Source organism: Canis lupus, chromosome 20 (assembly GCF_011100685.1).
Source record: "Canis lupus familiaris isolate Mischka breed German Shepherd chromosome 20, alternate assembly UU_Cfam_GSD_1.0, whole genome shotgun sequence".
Taxonomy (NCBI): domain Eukaryota; kingdom Metazoa; phylum Chordata; class Mammalia; order Carnivora; family Canidae; genus Canis; species Canis lupus.
The window spans coordinates 53987402-54012309 of NC_049241.1; the positions used below are offsets into that span (position 1 = coordinate 53987402).

Below are 24908 nucleotides of genomic sequence, written 5' to 3' on the forward strand. Positions count from 1 at the left end.
GAGAATCTCAAGCAGACACTGCTGAGCACAGAGCCCCATGCAGGGCCCCATCTCACCACCCTGATCATGACCCGAGCTGAAATCAAGAGTCAGATGCTTAACCGACTGTGCCACCCAAGCATCTCTCTTCTAGGAAATTTTCAAAGGAGCCCATGACCCTAAAAGGTTACCTCCTTTTCCTCTGGTTTTCATTTCGAAGCACAAAACTTAGAGAGATGGGCTCCTGAGAGTCTCTGTGATTGCTTCATCTGCTTTGTCCTGGGATGGTCAGAGTGGATTGTCTGAACTTTGGCTTACCAAGTCTGGAACCCCAGGATCTCACCCTCAGCCAGCTGCTTCTTCCTTCGTTGGACCCCAGAAAGTGATGGAAGAGAGGGGCCTGTTAACTTTAGTGCCCAGGAGGGACCCAGACCTTTCTGGGCCCAATAATTCCTCTTTGCCTGCAGGGCAGCACGGGGCTGACCTTCCTTGAGGAACACAGCCAGAGTAAGGCTAGCTGATTCCCAGGGGACAGCACTGATTGGCTGGACCGTGGTAGGGTGATCACCCCTGGGCCAATCAGCTCAGGCCAAGGAGTTGGTCTCGCTGGGCAAATATGGCCTGCCTCCAGTGTGGCGTGGAAATGGAGGAGAAAAGCTCCTACAGACGTCAAACAAAAGTAGATGGAGGAGAAGTAGCTGGGCAGGCCAAAGGATTAGGCTCTACTACCATGCAGCAACATTTTCCTCTACAACATGGCAACAGTATAACTGAGGATAGCATAGGCTGTAGAACCAGATTGCTGGGGTTCAAATCAAGAGTGTGCTGGAACCAACCACTGAACTTGGGAAAACCAACTGTTACATCTCCAGGACTTTTCGCAAGCTAGTTCTTAAATACAATCATCACTTAAAATCAAGTTATGGGATGCCTGGGTGGCTCAGTGGTTAAGCGTCTGCCTTTGGCTCAGGGAGTGATCCTAGGGTTCCAGGATCCAGTCCGGCATCAGGCTCCTTGCATGGAGCCTGCTTCTCCCTCTGCCTGAGTCTCTGCCTCTCTCTCTGTGTCTCATGAATAAATAAGTAAAATCTTTTTTAAAAAATTAAATTTAGGGATCCCTGGGTGGCGCAGCGGTTTGGCGCCTGCCTTTGGCCCAGGGCGCGATCCTGGAGATCTGGGATCGAGTCCCGCATCGGGCTCCCGGTACATGGAGCCTGCTTCTCCCTCTGCCTGTGTCTCTGCCTCTCTCTCTATCACTGTGTGCCTATCATGAATAAATAAAAATTAAAAAAAATAAAAATTAAAAAATTAAATTTAATTGAAAAAAATAAAATTAAGTTACATAAACTTAAGTAAATTAGACTAAACATCAACCATTAAAACCTAAGGTAATAAACACCCAAAACCTATCACTTTCTAATTGTTTTACTACCCTTCGTCATTATCTATATGATAAATCTACCCATCTCGAGGTTATTTCTGTACCTTGTATGGTGGAAATACTACCTAACACTGTGCTGCTTACTGCCCACCTCTTCCCAACTCTGCATTCACTGCTTCCACATCAGTAGTTTGAAATTGGCCACGGTTGTACTTACACCATGAAAATTCGCAAACACTATAAATTATGTCTTTCTCCATCTCTCATCTCTCTGGGTCTCAATATTCTCGTCTGTGCAGTGGGGATGATGATAAAAATACTGCCTACCTCATAGGATTCTGAAGTTCAATGACAGGCTGTATGACTGGCATCTAGTAAGTGTTAGCTATGAAGCCGATGATTAGACAAGAGGCATTCCCAGGAGGGTGCTGAGTCTGGTTCACACTAGCTCACAAGTGCCTATCTGGGACATCTCTTCGTCACTCTGGGATCAGGGATATTATGTTGGTAACTTGTAATTGGCCACAGTGGGAGTATTGGCATCACAATAACTGACAGTCCATAAACTGACCCCCCACCTTGCCCCCAATCACATGCCTTGGAGAGCTGGTTCTTAAATAGCTACCAGTACACTACCAGATATATAAACTGTCCCAGACACAGCTTAGGTACTCAGCAACAAGGCGGCTCACAGTGGCTAAAACCACTGGAAAACCTGAAAAAAAAAAAAAAAAAAAAGATCTAAGACAGATCTGTGTTGCAAGGACAGAAACCATCCTGGCACCCAGGAAGCGGTGCTTGTGTGACACTTACCAGCTCTCTGTGGCAGCAATGTCCACCTTACCAGAGTACCCGTCCTCTTTCTTGCAGATCTTGCCAAGCAGCATCGAAAAGGCAGGAAATTATCTTGCAGCCCACTACCAGAACCTGAGGAGACCATATTCTGTGGCCATTGCTGGCTACGCCCTGGCCCATCTAGACAAACTGGAGGGAGATAACCTCAGAAAATTTCTGAACACAGCCAGAGGTGAGGGGCAGCCTGGTGAGGTGAGAGGCGAATGCCTGACTGGTCGTCCTGAGCTGGCATGTGTGGCCGTAAGCCACGCCGGGATGGGCAGCCTCAAGTTGAGCTGGGGTGGGTGGTGCCAAGCCATGCTGAGTGAATGGCTCTGAGGTGTGAGAAGGCCTCACTGTAAGCTACACAAGAAGGTCCATTGCATCCATCGTTCAACAAATGCGTGCTGAGCACTTGCCAGGACACAGGAGCAAGGACCTGGGCTCTGACATCAGACTCAAATCCAGATCCCACTCTGCCCCTTTCTCCCTGTGTGACTTTGTACAAGTCACTGAACCTCTCTAGACTTCACCTTAAGGTGACACATCATAGGGTGGTTGTGAAGATTGGACGAGTAATACAGGTAGAAGGTCCAGCACCCAGGAAGAGCTCTATCGCTGCTGTTGTCATAACATTACCATGATCTCAAGGGCAATTAGGATTAGACAAGATAGTGCCATAGGGAATTTAGCACAGTGGTAGCACATAGCGAGCACTTAATTGATGGTTCCAGTGATGCTCTGTGCCAGGTTCCCACTGACTGCTGTAACATATGTCAAGAAACATGATGTAGGATATACTGAGGTGGTTTACCACAATAGGAGTTTGTTGTTTGTGGGCAGCTCTCCTCCATATGTTGATGCTTGGCTCCTGGCCTCTGACTTTTCATGGCTCTGCCACTCTGGGTCCTTGGAATCTACTCCATTCAAGCAGAAGGGGGACAAGTCAGGAGGATTGTGCAAGGGAGGTAGAGCAGGCGTGGAAGGGGCCCCCATCGTTGCCAGTGTCCATTCCATTGTCCAGAGCTCAGTCCTGTGGCCATATCTCCCTGCAAGGATCTGCGGGAGACATAGTCCAACTGTATGCCCGGGAAGAGGAGGGGATGGTTCTTAATGACGATCTCTGCCATAAATACTTTCTCAGGCACTTGGGACATCACAGTGGATACAGCACAGCCCCTGCCATCATGGCTTCACACCCCAACTGAGGAGAGAAATGAGTTACCTGATTGCTATGGAGCATCATAGTGCTGGGACGGGAGAGCACGGAATGTTTTGAGAGACAGAAGGAATGGCAAGGGTCTGTCACCCAGTCTTGGGGTGCCAGTGAAGTCAAATCAGGGGATTAACAGGGGTAGATGGAGAAAAGGTGCTCCAAGGAGAAGGAACAGAATATCAAAAGGCTCAGAAGTAAAAACGAGCATGGAAAGTTTAGGGAATCTCCTGTAGGTGGGTGGGGCTGTGGCTGAGAATTTAAATGGAGGAGTGAAGGTTAATAGAGAAGAGAGTGAGGCAGGAGCCAGCAGATTGTGGGCCTTGGATGTGAGCCAGGATATCTGAACACCAAGAAGTCCACTTCAGAGCTGTCTCGGAGCCATCTCCAGGCTGGACAGAGCAGTGAGCATGGGGGATGGGGTGGGGGTTCTCTCCGCAGACAGGAACCGCTGGGTGGAGCCTGGCAAGAAGCTCTACAATGTGGAAGCCACATCCTACGCCCTCTTGGCCCTGCTGCTGCTCAAAGACTTTGACAATGTACCTCCTGTCGTCCGCTGGCTCAATGAGCAGAGATACTACGGAGGTGGCTATGGCTCCACCCAGGCAAGTGACCCCATATCCCCCTGGCACCTGCATGCCCACCTCCTCTACCCTCCCACTGGCCTCCCAGAGAAGACACTGAGACCAAGAGGGGCAATCCTTCTGTCCCACCAGCAGAGTGGCTGGAGTGGATTTGAGAGATCACAACTAAAAAATAGTTGTGAACCCATCCATGGGTCCTAGACTACATTCTGAATGCCCCAAGCTGTCTTCTGAAGCTCCTGGTATCTAGACCATGTTCTCTGTTCCACCAGGCTCCTTGTTAGCTCATCTTCCTATGGGTTCTAGGCCAAGTTCTCAGCTGTTTGAGGACATCATCCAAGCCTCTCTCCCTGGTGGGTTCTAGGGCATGGTGTCAGTAACCTCAGGCTCTGGTTTGACCTCCTTTCTTTCTGGCGAGCTGTGAGTCACATTCTCAGTGTGTTCCTTTTGGATTCTAGATCATATGTTCAATGTCCCCAGACTCTAACTTCATTCTTTTTTCACAAGTGGGTTCTAAATACATTCTCACGGACTCCAGACTCTTGTCTTAGACTCTCCTCTGGATGAGTCTGGGCCACATTCTCAATGTTGCTATAGCTTCGGTCTTATGTCTGTAGTTTCTGGTGGATTCTAGACCTGTCCTCAGTGTCTCCAAGCTCTGGTCTAAGCCTCTGTCCCTTGGAGAATCTAGAACATGTCCTGAGTGTTGAACAACCCTCAATCCCATCCTCACCCTCTCTTTGTGTGTGTGTGGGGGGGGGGGGCGGGTTCTAGGCTATCCTCTCTCTGATCTGAGTCTTTTCCTCTCTCCTGGGCTCTAGGCCACCTTCATGGTGTTCCAAGCCTTGGCCCAATACCAGAAGGATGTCCCCAACCACAAGGACCTGAACCTGCAAGTGTCCATCAACCTGCCCAGCCGCAGCACAGAGATCAAGCACCACATTGTCTGGGATTCTCCTAGCCTCCAACGGTCAGAAGAGGTACAGCTGCCTAGCCAAACCCTCCTTGGTGTCACCCTCCACACCAGCCAGGGTTTGCCAGAGCCAGGAGGGAGGACAGGTCATTGTTGCAGCCAGGGGAAAGTTTGGTTCCCCCAACATCCTCTCTTCTCTCTCCCGGCTCCCTGCAGACCAAGAAAAATGAGAATTTCGAAGTAATAGCAAAAGGAAAAGGACAAGGCACCTTGTCGGTAAGGAATAGGAACACACACCTGCTTGGCCCACCACTTTCTCTCAGCACCCAGAGGGACCCTCTCCTTCTCAACTCAAATGGGCTGACACTTCATCTCCCCCACTGTCTCACCAGGTGGTGACCATGTACTATGCCAAGCTCAAAAACAAAGCCACCTGCAAGAAGTTTGACCTCAGGGTTGACATACAACCAGCCCCTGAAAATGGTAAAGGGAGTGAAGACCCTACATGTTACGCTTCCCCCAACCCCATTCTAATGTCTGCCCCCCTCCTGAATCGGGACCCAGGGACCCCCATCCCATTTTTCTGTCTTCTGTGTTTCTAGTCAAGAGGCCTCAGGACGCCTTGAACAGCATGACCCTTAACATCTGTACCAGGTAAGTGATGATGGGTCACTACGGGTCATCTTGGCCATTCTTCCGTCTATAAGAAGACTTCTCAAAATAATATCTGTGGTACCAAACCCTTTCCAACAGTGCATTGTGCATCTGGTATTGCCTTAAGTACCCACCAGGAGGCGGATGCCATCCTCACTATGCATGGCAGTCCGAGACTGGCAGTGACCCTATAGGCTGAGACTGTGCCAGCAATCTCAGCAATCGATGTGGGGCACATTCCAATTGTCCCATGACCTTTAAAGTGTTTTATCGTAACTTGGCCTTGCTATCAGTGCATGAACTGAATAATGGCTGCTCAGTGACCATCACTGACAGACTTTGAAGGAAGTGACGTGATTGGTCATTGATTGTGCACCTCTTATCTGCTCAGTAATTGGTGGGCTAAATCACTAGAAACAAGACTTGTACTTTATGCAGTTGTGACTACTGTACCCTGGTGCTGGGGACCTGATGTTATTGAGCTAGACCACGGTAACATTTTTCTGCCTTTCTTTCCTAGAATAACTAAGGCATGAAGAGGTCAAGTGACTCATCAAATGTCTTACAGAGCTGGGACTTGAGCCCATGTGGTTGGGCCCTAGAGCCTGAGCTATTAGTCTCCTTTTTTTTTTTTTTTTTTAAGATTGATTTATTTATTTATTTATTTATTTATTTATTTATTTATTTATTTATGAGAGACACAGGGAGAGAGAGAGGCTGAGACATAGGTAGAGGGAGAAGCAGGCTCCATGCAGGGAGCCTGATGCGGGACTCGATCCCAGGGCCCCAGGATCACACCCTGAGCTAAAGGCAGATGCCCAACTGCTGAGCCACCCAGGCATCCTTTTTTTAATGATTTTTAAAAATTTATTTATAAGCTAGTAGTCTCGGGCAGCCTGGGTGGCTCAGCGGTTTAGAACCTGCCTTCGGCCCAGGTGATGATCCTGGAGACCTGGGATCGAGTCCCACATCCGGCTCCCTGCATGGAGCCTCCTTCCCCTTCTGCCTGTGTCTCTGCCTCTCTCTCTGTTTCTCGTGAGTAAATAAATAAAATCTTTAAAAAAAAAAAAGAGATTAAAAAAAAATAAGCTAGTAGTCTCCTTGACCATTACACCATCTTCCCTTTAGTCCCTTTGGGGAATGTTTCCTAAAATCTAATATCCCCTTGTGCTGCCATGTGGGAACCAAGAACCTCAGTCTCTGATCAGACTCCCTTGTCCAGGCGTTGACCCCCAGGGCTCAGGACAACTGCCTGAGCAACCAACTGCCCTCCCTCCACTCCATTCAGGTACCTGGGAGACGAGGACGCTACCATGTCGATACTGGATATATCCATGATGACTGGCTTTTCTCCTGACACTTGTGACCTCAACCAGGTATGAAAGGCTTATGGGCTTGGGGACTGAGATCAGTGGGAAGAACCCTGGGGTCTGAAAGACTAAGGAAGATTTTCACAAATCCCATCCTTCCTTCCCCAGTTGAGCAGTGGTATCGAGAGATACATATCTAAGTATGAGCTGAACAAGGCCTTCTCCAACAAGAACAATGTCATCCTCTACCTGGAAAAGGTAAGGCTTCCAGTGGGGACCTAGCCTCTACCTGGCTGGCCTTCCTCTGGGTCAGGCCAGGCCCAGGCTAGGGGGGATGGGGTCCATATTTTTGAGTGGTGGAGGAAGGGCTATATAAAACAAGATGGTCAACCCAAGTTATCCTGTCTTTTGTAAGCATCCTACCTTATGCCCACTCATGTTCCAACCTCAGAGTTTACTTGCTTCCTCCAACTTCTTCCCATTAGTCTTTTTTAATATTTTATTTATTTATTCATGAGAGACACACACACAGAGAGGCAGAGACACAGGCAGAGGGAGAAGCAGCCTCCTTGTGGGGAGCCCAATGTGGGACTCAATCCCAGGACCCCAGGATCACACCCTGAGCCAAAGGCAGATGCTCAACCGCTGAGCCATCCAGGCATCCCTTCTCATCAGAGTCTAAACAACCAATGAAAAGAGCCATATTGGTTTAAAAAAATAAAGTGCTCAGTGGTGAACAAGAATTTCCCTTGCTCCCCCATCCCCTGGCATCTCTCTCTTATTAATTCTCCATCTGACCTCTCACTCTTCATCTCTAACATGACTTGAGCTTCCTCCTCACCCCTACTTCTATCTTCCATCTTTCTTATCCTCATACTCTCCCTGCTGAAGTCCCAATACCTTTGATTGCCCCTCACCCCATATTAGTCAGTATGAGTAACACTAGCTACTATAATAAAACTCCCAAGAATATGGGGGTTCCAACCCAAGAAATTTGTGTTTCTCATTCACGCCAAGTCCAGTTGGTGTGGGAGGTTAAGGAAAGGGTCTTCTGTTCCACACAGTCATTCAGGGATCCACATGCCTTCTGTCTTGGGGCTCCACAATCCCTAGGACTCTAGAGTTATCTACTGGACCCATTCTTTCTAGAAGAAAGGAGGATTCTGCATGAGACAGACATTGATATTTTCTTGCATCTTAATTTTTGTGCATTTCAATTTTTATTTAATTCTAACCCTATGGGGAAGTTGCAGAGTGGGAGAACATGGTTCCACGGTTCTACCCAAATTCACTGTTAGCCTTTTCCTCCAAATACACCTGTCTATCACATACACGTGTGTATATCTATTTCTCTCTCTCTCTCTCTCTCTCTATTTTTTTTTCAGCTTTAATGAGATATAACTAACAAATAACACTGTTAGGTTTAAGGTGTATAAAATAATGATTTGATGTCTCCATATATTGGGAAACGATCCCAACAATAAAGTTACTTAACACATCCATTACCTCACATAGTTTTAGTGTGTGTGTGTGTGTGTGTGTGTGGTGAGAACTTTTAAGATCTACCCTCTCAGCAACTTTAAAATCTACAATTCAGTATCATTAGCTGCGGGATGATGTTTTTATGGGCATAGATAGCAGTCCGTTGGCAAGAACTCAATCACATGGCCACACACTAAACTAAGGAAGGAAGCTGACGAGTGTAATCTAGCTCTGAGCCTTGGAGTAACAGAACATGGGTTTGTCCTGCCCTCCACCCTCCCCACCCACTTCCCACCTTGATCCTTCAGTTTCTCCAACCCCCAGTACCTCATGCTGGTATGCCCTCCACGTCTTCATCCCACTAACCAGCCTCTTCATTCTCCATAGATCTCACATAACCAGGAGGACTGTATATCCTTCAGAGTGCACCAGTACTTTAAGGTGGGGCTTATCCAGCCTGGATCAGTCAAGGTGTACTCCTATTACAACCTAGGTGAGCAACCTTGACCTAGGGCCTGGGGTCTGAGGGTTCCAGGGATCTGAGAAGTGGGAGTCTGAGGCTCCCGGGGTTGAGGACCTGGCATCTCCAGGTCTGAGGGACTGGAGTTGGGAATCCAAGCCCTACCCCCTGGGTTCTCTGGACTGGAGGTCCTCGCCCTCTAACCCTTTCCCACCACTCTGCCCACAGATGAGAGTTGCACCCGGTTCTACCACCCAGAGAAAGAAGATGGGCAACTAAGCAAGCTCTGTCACAAGGACATGTGCCGCTGTGCTGAGGGTGGGTGCCAAGGAGCGGGGAAGGGTTGGCCACACCCACCAGATCCCTCCACACACCCAGAGGGACGGACCCAGGAGCGGGGGGGCCCTGGAGGAGATGTGAGATGTAACCATGTCCCCCACCCATCCGCCCCACAGAGAACTGCTTCATGCAGCAGGTGTACGACAAGGTCACCAAGGATGAACGGCTGGACAAGGCCTGTGAGCCAGGCGTAGACTACGGTCAGTGGGTGCATACATGTGGGAGCGTGTGGGAGCAACAGTGTGTGGGGACGTGGTTGTACATGTGAGACTGTGTTATGGTTGTGGTTGTGTGTGTGACTGGCTGCGAGTGACCATGGCTACATGTGGTTGTACTTCAGGATATAATTGCAGGCGACGTGTGTGTGTGTGAGGGGCCATGATTACATGGGAACCATGGTTGTGAGCGGGCTGGGTGTATGCAAGTGTATGAGTGGATGTGGTTGTGTGCCTGGTTGTGTGTGCGACTGTGAGGTTGTAGTTGTGCCAAATCACGGAGATATGAGACAGTGGTTGCAGGTGACAGTGGACAGGAGTAGGCATGGTCATGCATGTGGGTGGCTGTAATCATGCACATGGTCGTGTGTGTGACTGTGTGAGACCGTGTAAGATCACGTGTGACATGTGTGTTACTGGGGGGCAGGGACTGTAGCACGACTGGCGGCCATCCTGCATGTATCTGCATGGGGGGTGCCGTGTGCCCAGGTGCGCTTGCAGGTGATCCTGACCCCCACCGCCCCCTCCCCTCCCCCCACAGTGTACAAGACCAGGCTTCTCAGGAAGGAGCCAGCAGAAGACTTTGACGAGTACGTAATGGCTGTGGAGCAGATCATCAAATCAGGTCAGCCCTGCACTCTGGCTTCTGTCTTCCCACCCCCTTCCCCCCAGTTCCCTCCCTCCCTCCAGTTCAGCTTCTCTCCCTCCCCTCCAGGCTCCGATGAGGTGGCCAGAGGACAGGAGCGCAGGTTCATCAGCCACATCAGGTGCAGAGAAGCCCTGAAGCTGCAGGATGGGAAACGCTACCTCGTGTGGGGCGTCTCCACCGACCTGTGGGGAGAGAAACCCAAGTGAGTGCCAGCCCTGTGCATGCCCAGGGCCGCCCCTGCCCACCCTTCCCCTGCCCTGCCCCTGACCGGTCTGCCTCCTCTCCGCACATCCCCCCACCCCCCTGCAGGATCAACTACATCATCGGGAAGGACACATGGGTGGAGATGTGGCCTGAGGCCGATGAATGCCAGGATGAGGAAAATGAGAAACGGTGCCAAGACCTGGCCAGCTTCACTGATGACATGATCACCTTTGGCTGTCCCAACTGACCCCTCCCCGTGGTCCCCACAATAAAGCTTCAGTTGTATGTCATGTGTCTCCAGTGTGGGAAGGTCTCTGAGAGGGAAAGAGGCCACTGTGATCCATCCTGAAGCCTCGCCTGACCCCCACTTCCGTCCCTCTGTGGCCCTCCTGCAGGCCTGCTTCCTCCCCACTCTCCCGGGAGCACCCTCCACCTGGCTGGCACGCGGCCCCACCCAAGTGTACTTCCACTTTCCCCTGCATCTACCCTGCTTCTCAGCCCCAACCTTCTGGAAATTCTCACCAGCTGCCCCTTCACACCTGCCTGCTTACCTGCCTGCTTACCTGCCTCCTCATCGAACCCTCACGTGCGTTTTCACCAACATTATCATCTGAATCTTTACCTGCTGTCTCACCTACGCCCTGGCTTGTATCCACCTGCATTTTTGGCATTGTCACTCGGCCCATGCCGACATCTCCAACCGCAAGCTGGCCTGTATCTTACCAACTCGCCTACCTATGTGCTGCATCCTCACCTGCATCTTCACCTGTTCTCACCTTCATCCCATTTGCCCCTCACCTGCAGCTCCTCCGGGGCAATTCCATTTGTTACCTCACCTGCATTCCTCTTGGGCCGGCTGTGCCCAGGAGGGGGCGGTAGGGGGCAGGCCCAGCGGTGTTTCCGGTGAGCTCTGAGCGAGTGAGCAAGCCAGTGAGCTAGTGAAAGGGAAGATCTGAGTCAGCGGTCTAGGTGGGGAGTTGGCATTGTGGTCACAGCATCATCAGAGCTGCCTGGGGGGCAGGAGCCAGAGGGAAGTGAGCTGACTGACAGTCGAGGGGAACTGGGGCCCTAGGTGCCTCTTCTGATTAATTCAAGGGCTTGAGGGTGGGATCCATTCCCCCACTCTAGATGTGCTCATCACCTGAAAATCCCTGAGCCTTGCAGTCACCCCTTCTCAGCCCCTTCCGCTAAGACTCCCCCCGCCAGGTCCTGTAAAGGCTGCCTCCTGATTCCAGAAATAGGGGGAAATAGATTCACAACCAGTCCCTGTTTAGTGGGGGCAGCAGTCAAGGGGAGACTCCAAGGAGAGCCTGCTTCTCCCTCTGCTTATGTCTCTGCCTCTTTCTGTGTGTCTCTTGTGAATAAATAAAGTCTTTAAAGTTTTTTTTAATTTTAAAAATTAAAAATAGCTACAAAGCAACATTTACACTGGTTTTTTACTAAACCACAGCCTAGCTAGGTTGACATAGAAAATGACTATTATATTTTCTAAAAAAAAAAAAAAAAGACTATTATTTGATCTAAATGACTATACCGGTGGCCCCATGGTAGGCAGGCTCTCTCACATTGCCCTGTTCTCCTTTCCTCTTTGGACAACCTCACTGTCTGAAGTCAACTCCATGCTGTCCTTGGAATATAAGTTTCAAAGATCCTATCTGAGCTGTTCACAGTCTGGAACCACAGGTGCTCCAACAGAACAACATGCCACGTGTTAAAGAAAGGAAGAAAAGGAATCCCAGGGCAGAAGAACAGGAAAATAAGCAAGAAAAAGAAAGAGGAAGGCAGACATCAAGGTGGAAAGGCATCCTGGTAGAGGTTGGCTGGGACCCTTGTGAGTGATGAGGATTTTTGAGCCTCCCCCACACCTTTTTTTAAAAAGATTATTTATTCATGAGAGAGGCAGAGACAGAGGCAGAGGGAGAAGCAGGCTCCCTGCGGGAAGATGAATGCGGGACTCGATCCCAGGACCCCGGGATCACGACCTGAGGCCAAGGCAGATGCTCAACCATTGAACCAGGCGTCCCTATGTAGGTATTTTTTAGATGTGATTCCCACCTACAGTCGATTGACTTTCAGGCTACACTCAATAATGCGGATGGGCCTCATCCAATCAGTTGAAGGGCCAAAGGGAAAGATTCGTTTTCCTGAGGAAGAAGGAATTCAAGATAGCAGCATAGAAATTCTGCCTTGGTTTCTTGCCTTTCTACTCAAGACTGTAACATCAACTCTTAACCGAATCTCCAGCCTACTGGCTTGTCCGATGGATTTGGGGCTTGCCACACCCCACAGTCACATGGGTCAACTCCTGGGGTGCTTGCTTGGCTGACTCAGTCGGGAGAGCATGAGACTGTTGATCTCAGGGTCACGAGTTCAAGCCCTACATTGGGTGTGGGGCATACTTATAAACAAAAAACAAAATATGAGCCAAGTCCTTAAAATAAGCTGTGTGTGTAGATAGATGATGATACATAAATAGATGATAGATAGATGCGCCTGGGTGGCTCAGTTGGTTAGGGGTCTGACTCTTGGTTTTGGCTCAGGTCATGATCTCAAGGTCATGAGATCGAGTCCTGCGTCGGGCTCTGTGTTCAGCGCAGAGGCTGCTTGGGATTCTCTCTACAGCAGCGCAAGGCATGGAAGGTGATGAGATGTGGACTGTCGGTCAGGGAGGTGGACACGGAGCAGAGTAGGGACCGCTGGTGGGCATCTGCAGCTCACCCAAATACTTTCCCCGGAAAGTTGCTCTCCTGTGCAGTCAGGGGGGATGACTGGATGCGGCCCATGGGGCATAATATGCTAACGCCCTATATGCTCAATGGGAAGCCATTACAGGATTGTAAGCAGGGGAGAGGTGAAGGCTGATGTACGTGTTTAAAACGCCGATGGCAACAGTTCCAATCCCAGCTATATGCCCAAAAGACTGGGAACCCGGTGCCCAGACAAATACATGTGCACACATGCATGCTCACAGTAGCCCAAGGGTGGAAACAATTTAAACATCCATCCAAGGGTAGAAACACTGGAACATCCGTCAGCCCTAAAACGGAAGGAAGTTCCAGCACCCACTACAATGTGGATGAAACCCAAAAACGTTATATTCAGCGAAAGAAGCCAGACACAGAAGGCCACAGATGGCATGTGTCCACTTTTATGAAATATCTAGAATATCTAGAATGGGTGACTCCCCAGAGCAGGAAAGCTGACTTGCCGTTGCCAGGGGCTGGGAAGGGGCTTGTCTTTCAAGGCACCAGAAATGCCTGGGAACTAGATAGAGTTGTCTGAGATTGTAAATATCCTAAATGCCACCGAGTTGCTCACCTTAAAAAAGGTTAGTTTTATGTTATGTGAATTTTGCCTCCATAAAATAAAATAAAATGAAATAAGCAATCTCACACTAGGTAGAGGGCAGAGAATGAATTACGAGGTGGCTAGAGGGAAAGAGAAGATAAGAGTGTAAGAGCCCAAGCCAGAAGAGGTGGGTTGCCCTGGGGTCTCGGCGCAGTCTGGCCACTGTAACAACCCTACACTGGGGGCCTTAAACAACAGACATTTATTTCTCACAGTTCTGGAGGCTGGAAGTCTGAGAGGAGGGTGCCAGCTCGGTCGGGCTCTGGTGAGGGCTCTCTTCCTGGCCTGCAGACAGCAGCCCTCTGGCTGGATCTTCACCAGGCAGAGAGAGAGTGCCCAGTAGGGGCACTCATCCCATTCTGGAGGACTTCACCCTTGTGACCTCATCCCCTCTCCCAAGGCTCCACCTCCAAATACCAGCACTTTGATAACCAGGACCTCACCATAAGAATGGAGGGAGGGACAGAAGCGGTCCACAGCCCTGGGGAAGGTGGTAGCAGTGGGTATGTTCACAGGTGGCTGGATTGAGACGGGCCTTGGAGACTGAATCACCAGGGCTCGCTGAAAGGTGGGATTTCAGCAAAAAGAGAGAGCTACTCAGGCCAATTCCGGGTGCCCTCAGGACGCCTTCCAAGCCTGGGTCTTAGCCTGGTGACCAGTGGTTCCAGCACTGACTCTGAGTTCCCATTAAAACTTGCATGCATGCATGCACACATGCACACACACACATGTGCATGCTTATGCACACACACAGGCACACATATGCCTGCACTGGGACACACTTGTGTGCATTTCACCCACATGTGTGCATAAGTATGCATACAAGCATGCTCACACCTACACACATACACATGCACACACCTACATACACCTGCATGAGTGCCTATGTACGCATACAGGCACGCTTGCACCTGCACACATATACACAGTATACACATGCCCATATGCACACACCTGCATACATCCCGGGTGGATGCACACACCTGCATACACCCACACGTGTGCATATGTATGCATACAGGCATGCTCACACATGCACACATGCATTGAACACAATATACACACGTGCACACACACACACACACAAAAACCACTCTCGTATTTCCCACTGCTCTTACCACCATCTAACTAACATGCTGTATAGTATTTTCTTATTTACCAGGCTCATTGTTAAGGGGAGTAGGCGCTCCATAAGACCAGGGACTTTTGTCTCTCTTGTCCACGGCCGTGCCCTCAAGCCTAGAACAGTGCCTGGCACGCGGGAAATGCTCTATAAATATTTCGTAACAAAGAAGCGGCCTCAGGGAAAAGCTGGGGCCTCCCCTCTCCATCCCTACCTGAGTCACATCTTCAGATGCCCCTGGAAAGTGTGAGAGGCTGCATGAGTGAAAGTAAGATGGGGCCAGCCTGGGGGTGGGGGGACAGGAAGAAGAGGAGGGCCAGTGGGGAAAGGGGAGGGGCTGAACCCCGCTCTAAAGGCAGCCCCGGGACCCACGGGCGCCTGTCTGCAGCGTGGGAAGCCCAGGAGCATTGGGCAATTGTGGTTTCCTCCTTGCCCTCAGGGACCCAGCCGCGCTAGCCCAGCTCCCGGGGCGTCTCGGGACCTCATCTGCTCAGGCATGGAGGAGCCCGTCGTGCGACCCTCCGTGTTCGTGGTGGACGGACAGACAGACATCCCATTCACAAGGCTGGGGCGCAGGCGCCGGAGCCGGCCCTGCAGCGTGGCCCAGCTGGGCCTGGGCCTGCTGCTGCTGCTGCTGGTGGCCGGGCTGGCCGTCCAGGGCTGGTTCCTACTCCGGCTACACTGGCGCCTCGGGGAGATGGTCACACCCCTGCTGGTGAGTGGGGCTCGGGGCTCGGGGCGGGGGGGGGCTTCTGTGTCACTGGGTGCACGTGTGTGTGCAAGACAGGAGACAGACCAAGAGCAGCCCAGGGCGAGTCAGCTCACCCCTCCGAAACTCAATTTCCTCGTCTGTTAAATGGCTGTGGAAATAAGAGTGCCCACCCGACAGGGATGACACGGTGTCGCGGGTGTGGCGCCCGGCGGCGGGGGCCCGAGGCAGGTGTTCAATCAATCAAAACCGGCATTTTTTTTTTAATGGAGATTTAAATACTCTGTCATCTAAGGCGTGCAACGTATTTGTACCGCAACACGATCGCCAACACCTCTGCGCTGTCACGTAATTACCATTTCTCCTCGTGGTGGCCACAAAGAAAAATCTGGTCTCTCAGCAGGTTTTATGCTCATAACATAGTCTTGTTGCCGGCAACCCCCGGAACGGGCATTCGGACATTGCTAGGTATTGTCAGCCGTGCCCTGACCCCCACTGTGGGGACCGCCACTAATCCTCTTGGTCCGAGTCTGTGAGAACCTCTCCCTGCAGCAGTGTGCCGTTGGCGGTGGCTGTCTCTGTCTGTTTGCCATGCGGCCTTGGCCTTCCGTGTCCTGTGTCTCCCCAGGTCATTTCACCTTATGGCTGCACCCGATGGCCATATGTGCATGTCCGGCTCGGGAACCCGTGCTGCTATCCCGCGCCTGTGTGCCCAAGTGTCCACGGACTGGCCTGTCCGTGGCCCATGTGTTGGCCTTGCACACAGACCCACAGGGATCCATAAACCATGTGCCCGTGTATCCGAGTCCACGTGTGCCTTGTCGTGTGTCACACGAGTGTCCAAGTCTGTGCTCTATGCCACATGTCCATCCATATCCGCTTGTTGGCATTAATGTCCACGTGTCCTGCCACCTGAATGTCCGTGTATCTGTAATATTACTTCTTTAAAAAAAAAAAAAGATTTTATTTAGGAACGCCTGGGTGGCGCAGCAGTTTAGTGCCTGCCTGCCTTCCGCCCAGGGCGTGATCCTGGGGTCCCAGGATCGAGTCCCACATCGGGTTCCCTGCATGGAGCCTGCTTCTCCCTCCGCCTGTGTCTCTGTCTCTCTCTCTCTCTCAATGTGTCTCTCATGAATAAATAAAAAATCCTTTATTTTGTGTCTCTCATGAATAAATAAAAATCTTTATTTTTTTAAAAGATTTTATTTATTTATTTATCCATGAGAGAGAGAGAGAGAGAGAGAGAGAGAGAGAGAGAGAGGCAGAGACACAGGCGGCGAGAGAAGCAGGCTCCATGCAGGGAACCCGATGTGGGACTCGATCCTGGGACCCCAGGATCACGCCCTGGGCGGAAGGCAGGCAGGCGCTGAACTGCTGAGCCACCCAGTTGTCCCTGACTCTTTAATTAACCCTTACCTAGTACCTCCTATGTGCAGGGCACCGGAATGGCTTTACCCTACCCCTACCCCAGCCCCGGTGAATTCACTGGACCCTAAATAGCACCATTCATTCACATGTCTATTTCGAGAGGGCAAAGCTGAAGCTGCTTGGTGGGGCGGGGGTGTGCACGTGGCCCTGGGTGGCGTCTGTACCTGTAGTCTGTGTGCAGCTCACAGCCACGAGCCTGAGGACGCCAGTGCGTGGGCCACGCAGGTCCTCACCACCGGCTCCATTGCATTTTCAGGATGGAGATGCAGCCTGGAAACAGCTGACTCAAGGTGAGTCAGGGTCCTGGGCCCCCGGGAGGGAGGGTGGGATGGTTCCCACGCTGCCCCCGCCCCCTCAGCCCATTGCCCAATGTGATTTGCACAACTGATCTGAGCCCTGCAGGTGCCCCTCCCCCAGGCCCGAGAAGCAGAAGTCTGGGCCACTCCGGAAAGGGTGGGGTTGACGCCAGGAGGTAGACCTGATGACCCCTCCGGAGGCTGGCCCTCGCCCCCCACTGCTTCCATCGCTAACCTCTCACCCTTTCCCTCTCCAGAGCGGAGGTCCCACCAGGCCAGCCCAGCTGCACACCTCACAGGTGAGGGGGACCCCGGGGCCTGGCACGGGGGAAGGAGGGGAGGGGCAGGGTGTCCTTGGGGAGACCAGATGGCAACATGAGGATCCACGCATCCATCACAATTTATTCACAGCCTCGCCCAGAACACAGACACTGCCTGCACCCGGGCAGTGTCTCATTTCATTTATTGAATACACCCTTACGTGGTGCTCACCGTGTCACACGTACTGTGACACACTCTGGGCATGTTCATTCCTTACACCCGAAGGAGGCACGATTCATATCTCCATTTTACAGAGAGAGAGAGAGACACTGACGAAAATGGAGATTATTAGGCTTCTGGACCAGGGTGGTTCTGTCTCTGGTCCTTGGTTTTGCCACTCACCGTTTTTGATGCTTTCGGCCGGTTGCTTAATTGCTCCATGCCTCAGTTTTCCCACCTGCGGGAGGGGAGGGGGCATGAGCTAAGATGTATAAGAAGCAAGTGACTTTGCCCCTGGGTGCCTCAGTTTCTCTACCTGCAAAGTGAGGATAAAGTGAACTAACGTGTATAAGGTTCTCAGAAGGACTAACACGGGAGGGTCGCCATCACCCTGTCTCACCCAGGGAGGGACACGTGCTGACCCTCTGTCTCCATCCCCAGGGGCCAACTCCAGCCTGACGGGCAGTGGGGGCCCGCTGCTCTGGGAGACAAAGCTGGGCTTGGCCTTCTTGCGAGGCCTCAACTACCGCGAGGGCTCCCTGGTGATCGCCCGGGCCGGCTACTACTACATCTACTCCAAGGTGCAGCTGGGAGGCGTGGGCTGCCCGCAGGGGCTGAGCAGCGGCCTGCCCATCACTCACGGCCTCTACAAGCGCACACCCCGCTACCCCAAGGAGCTGGAGCTACTGGTCAGCCGGCGGTCGCCCTGTGGGAGAGCCACCAGCCCCCGCGTGTGGTGGGACAGCAGCTTCCTGGGGGGAGTGGTGCACCTGGACGCGGGCGAGGAGGTGCTGGTCCGTGTGCCCGACGAGCGCCTGGTCCGACTCCGCGATGGCACCCACTCCTACTTTGGGGCTTTCATGGTGTGAAGGAAGGGCTGCCAACGGACTGAATGGGGGTCTGACAGACAGTGACTCAGAGGGTGCCCTGGGGACCCAAAACTCAGGAAGCAAAGAGCCCGGCGGGCACCTCCAGGGGCCGAGGACCTAGCCACCCCTGAAGGCTGCAGACCCAGCTGGCACCTCTGGGGCACCAAAGAAATCTACAGACCCTGCCATGGACAATACTGAGGACAAAGACCCAGAGACTTGGGAGTCAGGAGGTCCCCAACAGGGGGAGAAAGCTCATATGCCTGATATTCAGGAAGAAGGGGTGAGGGGTGGGTATTTATGTTTTTGATTCAGAGAAGAATGGGACTTGTAGGTCCAGGGGCTTGGCTGAGGACAGGAAGCCTCACTGTCCCCCACTCTCATGAGTGTGGGCGGTTGTAGGGAGAGTCATCGTTAGGACTCACCCATGTGGACAGCCCAGCCCAGGCCCACCCATGGCCACAGTCACGCACTCAAGATCCACACGCAGTTGTGTGGCCACACCCCCTGCGGGTCCTGTAGGGGTTCCTCGCAGAGACTTGGCGCGCGGATGTGCCCGTAACTGTTTGGCGACCAGCTCTCCCAGGAGGGAAGAGGCTTTGTAGCGTCTGCCAGTTCCCTGGTGTCGTTACTCCCAACACAACTGGTTTCTGGCTACCAACGTATCACCGACTGGCTGGTTGGATCCCAACACCGCCGAGCACTCACACCCCACTAGGACATCACGGCTGTGTTTCAGCACCCAGGTCAGGGCCTGGCACATGGCAGGTGCTTGGAAAATGTTTACAGAGAGAAAGAAAGGAGGGAGGGAGGGAGGGAGGGAAGGAGGAAGGAAGGAAGGAAGGAAGGAAGGAAGGAAGGAAGGAAGGAAGGAAGGAAGGAAGGAAGGAAGGGAGGGGAAGGAGGGGAAAGGGGAAAGAGGGAGAGAGAGAGAGAGAGAGAGAGAATGCAGACACACCTGTAGCATCACAGAATCACACAGCTCCATGATCGCTTTCACATCTGCATTGAGGCACACAAGGCATCAGATTCCTGCACAACTACACACAAGTCATAGCATCACACTCAGTCACAGTGTGTGACAACCACGTATGACACAGTCACGCACAAGTCATCATCATAACCACAGTCACCCACGGGGGCCATACAGCCACACCAAGTGTGACACATGGGATAGGTGCTCGTCACATTGGACTGCATCACAGTCACACCCATCACACAGACACACACACACACACACACACACACGCAGTCTAAGGTTCCTCCTAGCCAAGATGAATACATCCTGGGATGAGGACCAGACTTTGTCTGAAGCCCTGGGCTCCCTGACCACAGGTCTTGGAAATAAATGGTAAATGTTGCCACCTGGGTCCATCTATTCTCAGGGGAAGGGTGGCTCATAGAGGCAGAGGGATAGATTGAATCACCCACGGAGGTCACTTTACAGATAAGAAAACTGAACCCATCTGGCCCAGCTCCCTGCAGGAAGCTCGGGGCAGTGTGGGGGGTGGGGGTACCAGAGATCTCATGCCTGGGTCAGCTCCTCCCCTCCCCCTCGAGTCTTCCAGCGCTGGAGAAGTAGAGGCTACACCCTGCCAGGCACTCTTACTGCAGACGTCTGTCCGTCTGTCCGGAACAGAGTGGTAGTCTAACCAGCCAGCTGGAAGCTTGGAACAAGTAGGAGCTCGGGGAAAGTGTGGGGTGGGGGGGGGACAGATAAGGATACACACACAAATCAGACGGTCTGTACAAATGAGCAGATACCCTGGTGTGGCCAGAGGGAGATGTTGGTGCCTAGGACCTGAAAATAAGGGCTCAGCCCCCAGAAGTGGATGGATCATTGTCGCTACTGTGGCTACTGTCGTCCTGCGGCCCGCCACAGTGGAGAAGGAAGCAGGCTTTGCAAACCAGATGGTCCTGGGTTCCAATTCCACTCTGCCACTTGCTGCTGCGTGACCCTGAGCAAGTCTCATCCCTTTTTGGTTTCCTCACCTGTAAAATGGGAGGTGACACCAGTCCTCACCCCTAGGTCTGTTGTAAAGACTCCATCAGATCAGTCACGGAAACAGCCATTGGCTATGGTGCCTGGTACGTGGTAAGAGCTCCCTAAGTGCGCGAGTGACATAAGTGATTTAGAAATATCAAGAACAGCCTTTGTCAGGCACTTTCCCTATGCCAGGCATCTTGCGTGAGTCACACCTTTACATACGTACCTGGGCAGGGGCTATTGTTGCCCTCACGTTCCAGATGTAGAGGAGGGATGTTGGACTCCACTTCCACCAAGAGCACACAGCTTTGCGCCTCTCTGCCCTTGAGGACTGGTGGGAGGTGGGGCAGCCCCAGATGCCCGGCCTCAGCCCCTGCTGGAGTTTCCTTTACTCTTGTCACCATTTTTCTATTTCCGTGGCTTTGATGAGACCAAGGTGTGGGGACGGCGTAGTTACAAAGCCACCAGCAGCCACCAACTTCCGCCTGGGGATGGAACCTCTCACTAAGTTTAGCCTCCAAAGATCATTCCTGGGAGGGGCCTCCCAGCCCTGAGGTGGAGGAGCAAGCGGAAGAAGAGAGGGTGGGTAAGAGGATGGGTAGGGTAGGGTAGGAGGGAGATGGAAAGAGAAGGAGGGGAGAGGAAGATGGAGGGGAGAAGGAGGGAGGAGGCACAGAGAGCCCTGCAGGTGTAGAGGCTGGTGCAGTAGGACACCTAGACCCCAGCTTGATATCAGATAGGGCATGGGGCAGGATGCCCCCAGCCCAGGCCACTGACCTACTTTACAACTTCTGAGAAGTTTATCTGCTTGATTTCCGCTTTCACATCCCGCGTTCAGGCATCTGTTCAGAGATCACCTTCCCCCACAATTGGCTCTTCCTTCGAGACCAGAGGTCTACATCCTGGCCCTTCCCCGGCCCCTGGAAAGCTCTCCCTTCATCTCTTGCCAAGACCCAGAGGTGGTAGAAGTAAAAGTAAAGATGATAAATCATTTATTAATTTTGTATTATAATGCTATGTCCTTCCTGCTAAATATCACTTGGGTTCAAGTACTGGGATGCATTGTCTCAGAGAGACAGAATAGGTTTTTCAGGGAAGCCAGGCCACCAGGGTTCGAATCCTTGCTCTCCTACTTCCCAGCTGGGGGCTCTTGGGATCCATCCTTGGCCTTTCTGGGCCTCAGTTTCCTCATCTGTAAAAGAATATGAATAGTGGCCTCTACCCTACCTTGGTTATTGTGAGATGAAATGACTTGAGTGTCTAAGCAGTTTTCCAGAGTTTGGCCCACAGTGAGTTCTTTAATCCTTAGTAGATATTCCTTTTGTAAGCATAGTTGTAATCATATGCACATTTAAAGCTCAGATTCTTTTCAGTGATTACATCGAAGGTGACCTTACATCTACAGCCCACATCTAGTCACTAGGTTGTTTTTTTGCTGTTGTTTGTTTTTAAGTAGCCTCTCTGCCCAATGTAGGGCTTGAACTCATGACCCTGAGATCAAGAGTTGGATGCTCTATGGACTGAGCCACCCAGATGCCCCAAATTGTGTGGGGGTTTTTTTCTTTTATTTAATTTAAACTCAATTAATTAACATATACTGTATTATTAGTTTCAGAGACCAAGGTCAGTGACAAGAGTGTTTTCAATATGCAAATTGACAGCCAATATTTAAACATTACAAAATGTTGTGTGTGGAGAAATCCGAATTTATGGATTTTCTTGGAAATTTGGAAGCTGTGAACAACAACTGAGGCTGGGCAGTGGCTGTCCCTATTGGATAAGGCATGGGCTCACCAGCTCACCGTGGTCTCCACCACTCCTCATTGTCTCCCACACGGAGGCTAAATGTCAATTGCCTTTCAGCATCATGCTTTTGTAGTTGTTTCTCTTAAAGTAATAAGGATCATTAATTATAGGTCATACTTCTCTTTTTTTAAGATTTTATTTATTTATTCATGAGAATACACAGAGAGGAGAGAGAGAGGGGCAGAGACACAGGCAGAGGGAGAAGCAGGCTCCATGCAGGGAGCCCGACGTGGGACTCGATCTCGGGTCTCCAGGATCATGCTAAACCTGCTGAGCCACCCAGGCTGCCCATAGGTCATACTTCTAATGTACTCACCGCATGCCAGACACTGCGCTAAGTTCATTAACTCACAATAACTCACTTAATTGTCATAATGATCATTGGGTAGGAAGTGGTGTAACACTCATCCTATGAGTGGAGAAATCTAGGCACAGAGAGGTGAAGTCAGTTCTCTGTCAGGTGAGAAAATAAATGAAAGCCTGAGATGACCACGAGTTTCAGGAAGAATGGGTATTCATGGTTGTACTCATTTCTTGCTGCTGCTCAAAATACTAGCAATTTATCATAGCTCTAGAAATCAGAAGTCAGAAATGAGCCTTCTGGGCCTAAAATCAATGTGTCAGCAGGGCTTCATTCCTTCCGCAGGAAAGGTTTGCCCAGAATCTTTTTTTATCAGAGTTGCATCTGTCAGAGCCCAAAACCCTGACACACGTGTAGCATATAGAAATCACAATGCGCAAGGAGTGCAAATAATTTAAGTTCTTGTTTGTTCTCAATGCAACTTACTTTGTGCAAAGATCCCTGTGGGCCAGGATGCTGAGAACTATCTGTCCCTGCCCACATGCCCCTTTCCCAAGACTGCCACAATTCCAGCGAGCTTAGGCAGGGCCCCGACATTAAGGGTAAGGGAGGGAGCCATCTGATTCTCAAGCCATGGGTCCACCTGCCCACCGTCAGTCTGCTGCTCACCTGTCAGCCTTCCATTTTCATACTTGTGACCTATCAAGATTGCTGCATTCTCTGCTACTCCTGAGCTTTGCTCACAGGGCTGATTTTCAGCCAGCTTGAGGCACCGGAAGCTCTTTGAGGCTGTCTGTGGCTTCAACTGCCCAGAGACACCATCAAGTCATTTCCTTTTTGGGGACCTGCAAACTCTCTGGGCTCTGTAATGAAGAGCAGGACTCAAGCCTCTTCTGGTTTTGAGGGCCCCTAGAATAGCTCTGGGGAACTTTCCCTAACCCAGGCCTCTCTCTTTTTTTTTTTTTTTTTTTTTTGGTTCCATAAAGAAGGGCATAGGAACTTCCCACCCTGTTACAGGTACTGAACTGTGTCCCCCCAAATTCATACCCAGTACTTCAGAATCTCATTGCATTTGGAAATAGGACCTTTAAAGAGAAGACTAAGGTAAAAAAAAAAAAAATAATAAGGGCTACTGTATTGTTTTTGTTTCTGTTTTTTTTTTTTTTTTTTTAAGTAAATTCTATGCGCAACATGGAGCTCATGGAGCTTGAACTCATGACCCTGAGATCAAGAGTTGCATCCCTACGGGTGAGCCAACCAGGAACCCCCCCCCCATAAAATAAGGTTATCAAAGTAGACACTAATCCAATACGACCTATGTCTTATAAGAAGAGGAGATTAGCACACAGACACACACAGAGGGATGACCACGGGAGGACACAGGGAGAAGTCATCCATCTACAACCCAAGGAGAGAAGCTTCAAAAGGAACCGGTCCCACTGACACCTTGATCTCAGACTTTCAGCCTCCAGAACTGTGAGAAAATGCATTTCTGATGTTTAAGCTACTTGGTCTGTTGCGGCAGCCCTAGCATACCTAGACACCACCTCTCCTACTCCCACCAGTCCTGAGGAAGTCAGGTGGCCTCCAGAAGCTGGAAAAGACAAAGGAACGGATTCGCCCCTAGACCCTCCAGAAGGAATGCAGCCCTGCTGACATTTTGACGTTAGCCCTGAACTGTACACTCAGAGATTCATGTTGTTTTAAGCCTCTAAGTCTGCAGCAATGTGTCCCAGTAACGACAGCAAGCTGACGCAGAGGGAGCTGGGAGGTACTTCGGGGCATCCGGGATGGTCCACCCCTACGCCACTTGGATCCATGTGCTTTGCAGGGAGGTTGGCCACATGCTGGGATAGCTACTGCGGGAGATTTGCTGATCTCTCTCCCAGACAGAAAGTGGAATCATCCACTGCTGCCACTGAATCGAGCAACTCCAACTATTCATCATCTCCCTCCCCAACCATTCCCTCTGGATTCCCTTCCACTTCAGCTGGCACTTCTGTTCCTCTAGGTGGCTTGTCCAATGAGGTGACCCAGTTCCTCACCCCTGAGGGGTCAGAGACCCTGGTCACCATACCTTTAGACCTTCAAGAGTGGCACTGATTTCTGCCCTTGTATTGTGATGCAAGACTGCATTTAGTTTACTACCTTGATTGGCAAGGGATGTGGAGGAGAAGGATTTGGGAGGCTTCCACTTGACCTTATCCACAGCAAAAGCTTACTAACAATACTTGACCTGCTCAGTGACTTCCAAGGGCCAAGTGCCAGACATACATTATCTCTCTAAACCCTCACCACCATGCTGTGGTGTCAATATTATTATTGTCCCCTGACTACTAGAAGA

The 24908-nt window shown here is 51.2% G+C and overlaps 2 protein-coding genes across 2 annotated transcripts in view; both read left to right on the top strand.

The window, feature by feature from the left end:
* C3 (complement C3) overlaps positions 1-10507 on the top strand; it is a 32559-nt gene extending 22052 nt beyond the window's left edge. Inside the window, exons 28-41 of the mRNA XM_038567540.1 lie at positions 2231-2387; positions 3849-4012; positions 4813-4971; positions 5121-5180; positions 5297-5387; positions 5507-5558; positions 6847-6934; positions 7037-7126; positions 8738-8843; positions 9039-9128; positions 9266-9349; positions 9906-9989; positions 10080-10215; positions 10323-10507. Coding sequence (XP_038423468.1) covers positions 2231-2387; positions 3849-4012; positions 4813-4971; positions 5121-5180; positions 5297-5387; positions 5507-5558; positions 6847-6934; positions 7037-7126; positions 8738-8843; positions 9039-9128; positions 9266-9349; positions 9906-9989; positions 10080-10215; positions 10323-10464 — 1503 coding nt within the window. The 3' untranslated portion in view covers positions 10465-10507. The remainder of the gene's footprint in view (positions 1-2230; positions 2388-3848; positions 4013-4812; positions 4972-5120; positions 5181-5296; positions 5388-5506; positions 5559-6846; positions 6935-7036; positions 7127-8737; positions 8844-9038; positions 9129-9265; positions 9350-9905; positions 9990-10079; positions 10216-10322) is intronic.
* A 4677-nt stretch (positions 10508-15184) lies between these two features.
* Positions 15185-18470, top strand: TNFSF14 (TNF superfamily member 14). The gene is made up of 4 exons (NM_001284494.1): positions 15185-15403; positions 17082-17115; positions 17379-17420; positions 18043-18470. The coding sequence occupies exons 1-4, from the start codon at positions 15185-15187 to the stop codon at positions 18468-18470; spliced, it is 723 nt and encodes a 240-aa protein (NP_001271423.1).
* The last annotated feature ends 6438 nt before the right edge of the window (positions 18471-24908 follow it).

Bases quoted from the DNA above. Each gene is read 5' to 3' on its own strand.
- TNFSF14 (NM_001284494.1), top strand. From the start codon at position 15,185: ATGGAGGAGCCCGTCGTGCGACCCTCCGTGTTCGTGGTGGACGGACAG. The intron at 17,116-17,378 runs GTGAGTCAGGGT...TTCCCTCTCCAG, and splicing joins CTGGAAACAGCTGACTCAAG to AGCGGAGGTCCCACCAGGCC. The intron at 17,421-18,042 runs GTGAGGGGGACC...CTCCATCCCCAG, and splicing joins CCCAGCTGCACACCTCACAG to GGGCCAACTCCAGCCTGACG.